Raw genomic sequence first — 1,815 nt, 5'->3', positions numbered from 1 at the left:
CCCTCCGGCCTCCGCTCCCGCGTCTCCCGGCACCATGCTGTCCAACTCCCAGGGCCAGACCCCGCCGGTGCTGTTCCCCAACCCGCCGCCACCGCCACAGCCCCCCGCCCCGGCCCAGCTGCCACCGCAGATCCCGCAGCAGTTCCCCCAGTTCCACGTCAGGTCGAGCCTGCAGATCAAGAAGAACGCCATCATCGACGACTACAAGGTCACCACCCAGGTCCTGGGGCTGGGCATCAACGGGAAAGTTTTGCAGATCTTCAACAAGAGGACCCAAGAGAAATTCGCCCTAAAAGTAGGTTTGGGGCCCGGGGGAGGAGAGGGCGGGCAGACGGGGCCCCCAGGGACGACACCCCGGCGCCCGGGAGCGGGCGGAGCTCACCGTCGCTCAGCGTGACCGCGCCGACCCCTTCCTGGGACGGGGCGTCCCGGCCGCGGCGGGGCCGTGGGTCCTGGCGCCACGGGTGCCAAGTGCGCGGCAAGGGCGGGGGGCAGCGAGACAGTCAGGTCCCAGCCGACCACGCCGCGGAGACCGCGTTTCCGGTCACCTCCCGGTGTGAGTGGCGGGGCCTCGAGAGGACTCGTGAGGACTCTGCCATTTTGGGGTTTGAGCGGGATCCAGCCGAGTCGGAACTGTTGGCTTCGGGACCACTTCTGCTAATTTCACCGCGTCTCGAGGAAGTGATTTTCGGGTGTTGTGGTTCCCCGTCCTCTCCTCCCTCCTTCCTTTCAGCGGGCACAAAGGACCCATTACTCATTGAGCTGGTTGGTCCGTTGGTTTGGAGAAGTCGGATTTCAGAGGTTTATTTAGCCTCGCTCCTTATTTGGGAGCCGGAATGTGTGATTTCACTTCCCTGGGCCTCGCGAGTGCGGCGGTGCCGCCTTGCGGCGCGTGGGCCCGCGTGGTGGGTGCAAGGCTGGGGATTCCGATGGGCCACCGCCCCCCGGAGAAGGAGGGATTGTTTTGATCCGAGAGCTGGCGCCCTCCTACCTTCAGTGCCTGTGAGGCTCCAGATGGGAGGCCAGCAGGCTCCGGCGCGGCTTCTGTTTCCATAGCTCCATTGATCATTGTCAAACCAGTCTGGAAACCACGCTTGGCCCGGTGCTGATTCCGCAGATCCGAGGTGGCCACTTGAGTCCTGGACATGCGCCATCGGTGGACAGTGGGAGGGAGAGTTATCCTTGAGTTGGGGAAATCCAAGCTCTTATTTTATTTTATTTTTTTTAGGACTTGTGGTAGAGGGAGAATGGGAATTCAGTGAGAATACTTACTTCAGAAGTTAAACAATGGACTCGGAGGTCTGATGAGATGAGTGGGTGGGTCCCCAATGTGGTGGGAGCCAGTGTTCAGAGTCACTAAAAAGATTTTCCCCTCAGAGGGTTTTCAGATCAAACCACATCTCTAAAGGTGACACATCACGCCTCTTTCCCCTGAGGTGTCTTAATGATTGGAGGAGAAAATTACTTCCTGTGTTATATTTCTCTCTTCCCCCTCAACCCTCATGGCTAGTTGTATTTCAGCTATTAATACAAAACTCCAATATGTGTTATGGGTAGAACTGTTGGAATATATAATTAGATGTAATAAAACCTTGGTAGGTACTTCAGGGTTTTAGAGAGCAAGCATGTCCAACTTCCAGATTTTAAGGCCTCTAAAATTATTTTCTTGCTGCTTTCATTCTTTATTTTTCGAGAGAGGTTTCAACCAGTCCCCATATTGTCAGATTTATTTGGTTTCTACTTTAAGGTGTTGCTCTGGGCTTTTGGTTGTTGTTTAATGTTGGACTGTTGGAGAAGGAATAGATTAGCATCTTG

The 1,815-nt window shown here is 55.8% G+C and overlaps 1 protein-coding gene across 4 annotated transcripts in view; it reads left to right on the top strand.

Annotated features, from left to right (window-relative positions):
* The first annotated feature begins 6 nt into the window (after nucleotides 1-6).
* The window catches only part of MAPKAPK2 (mitogen-activated protein kinase-activated protein kinase 2), a 45,603-nt gene continuing 43,794 nt past the window's right edge, over nucleotides 7-1,815 (top strand). For all 4 annotated transcript variants that reach the window (XM_006922826.2, XM_025040485.1, XM_015597881.1 and 1 more), the window contains exon 1: nucleotides 7-295. In XM_006922826.2, the coding sequence (XP_006922888.1) occupies nucleotides 35-295 (261 nt within the window). In that variant the 5' untranslated portion in view covers nucleotides 7-34. The remainder of the gene's footprint in view (nucleotides 296-1,815) is intronic.

The sequence above is a fragment of the Pteropus alecto genome, unplaced genomic scaffold, assembly GCF_000325575.1.
Source record: "Pteropus alecto unplaced genomic scaffold, ASM32557v1 scaffold359, whole genome shotgun sequence".
NCBI classification, from domain to species: Eukaryota; Metazoa; Chordata; class Mammalia; order Chiroptera; family Pteropodidae; genus Pteropus; species Pteropus alecto.
The sequence above is the reverse complement of the archived record's forward strand: the minus strand, read 5'-3'. Positions and strand labels throughout refer to the sequence as shown.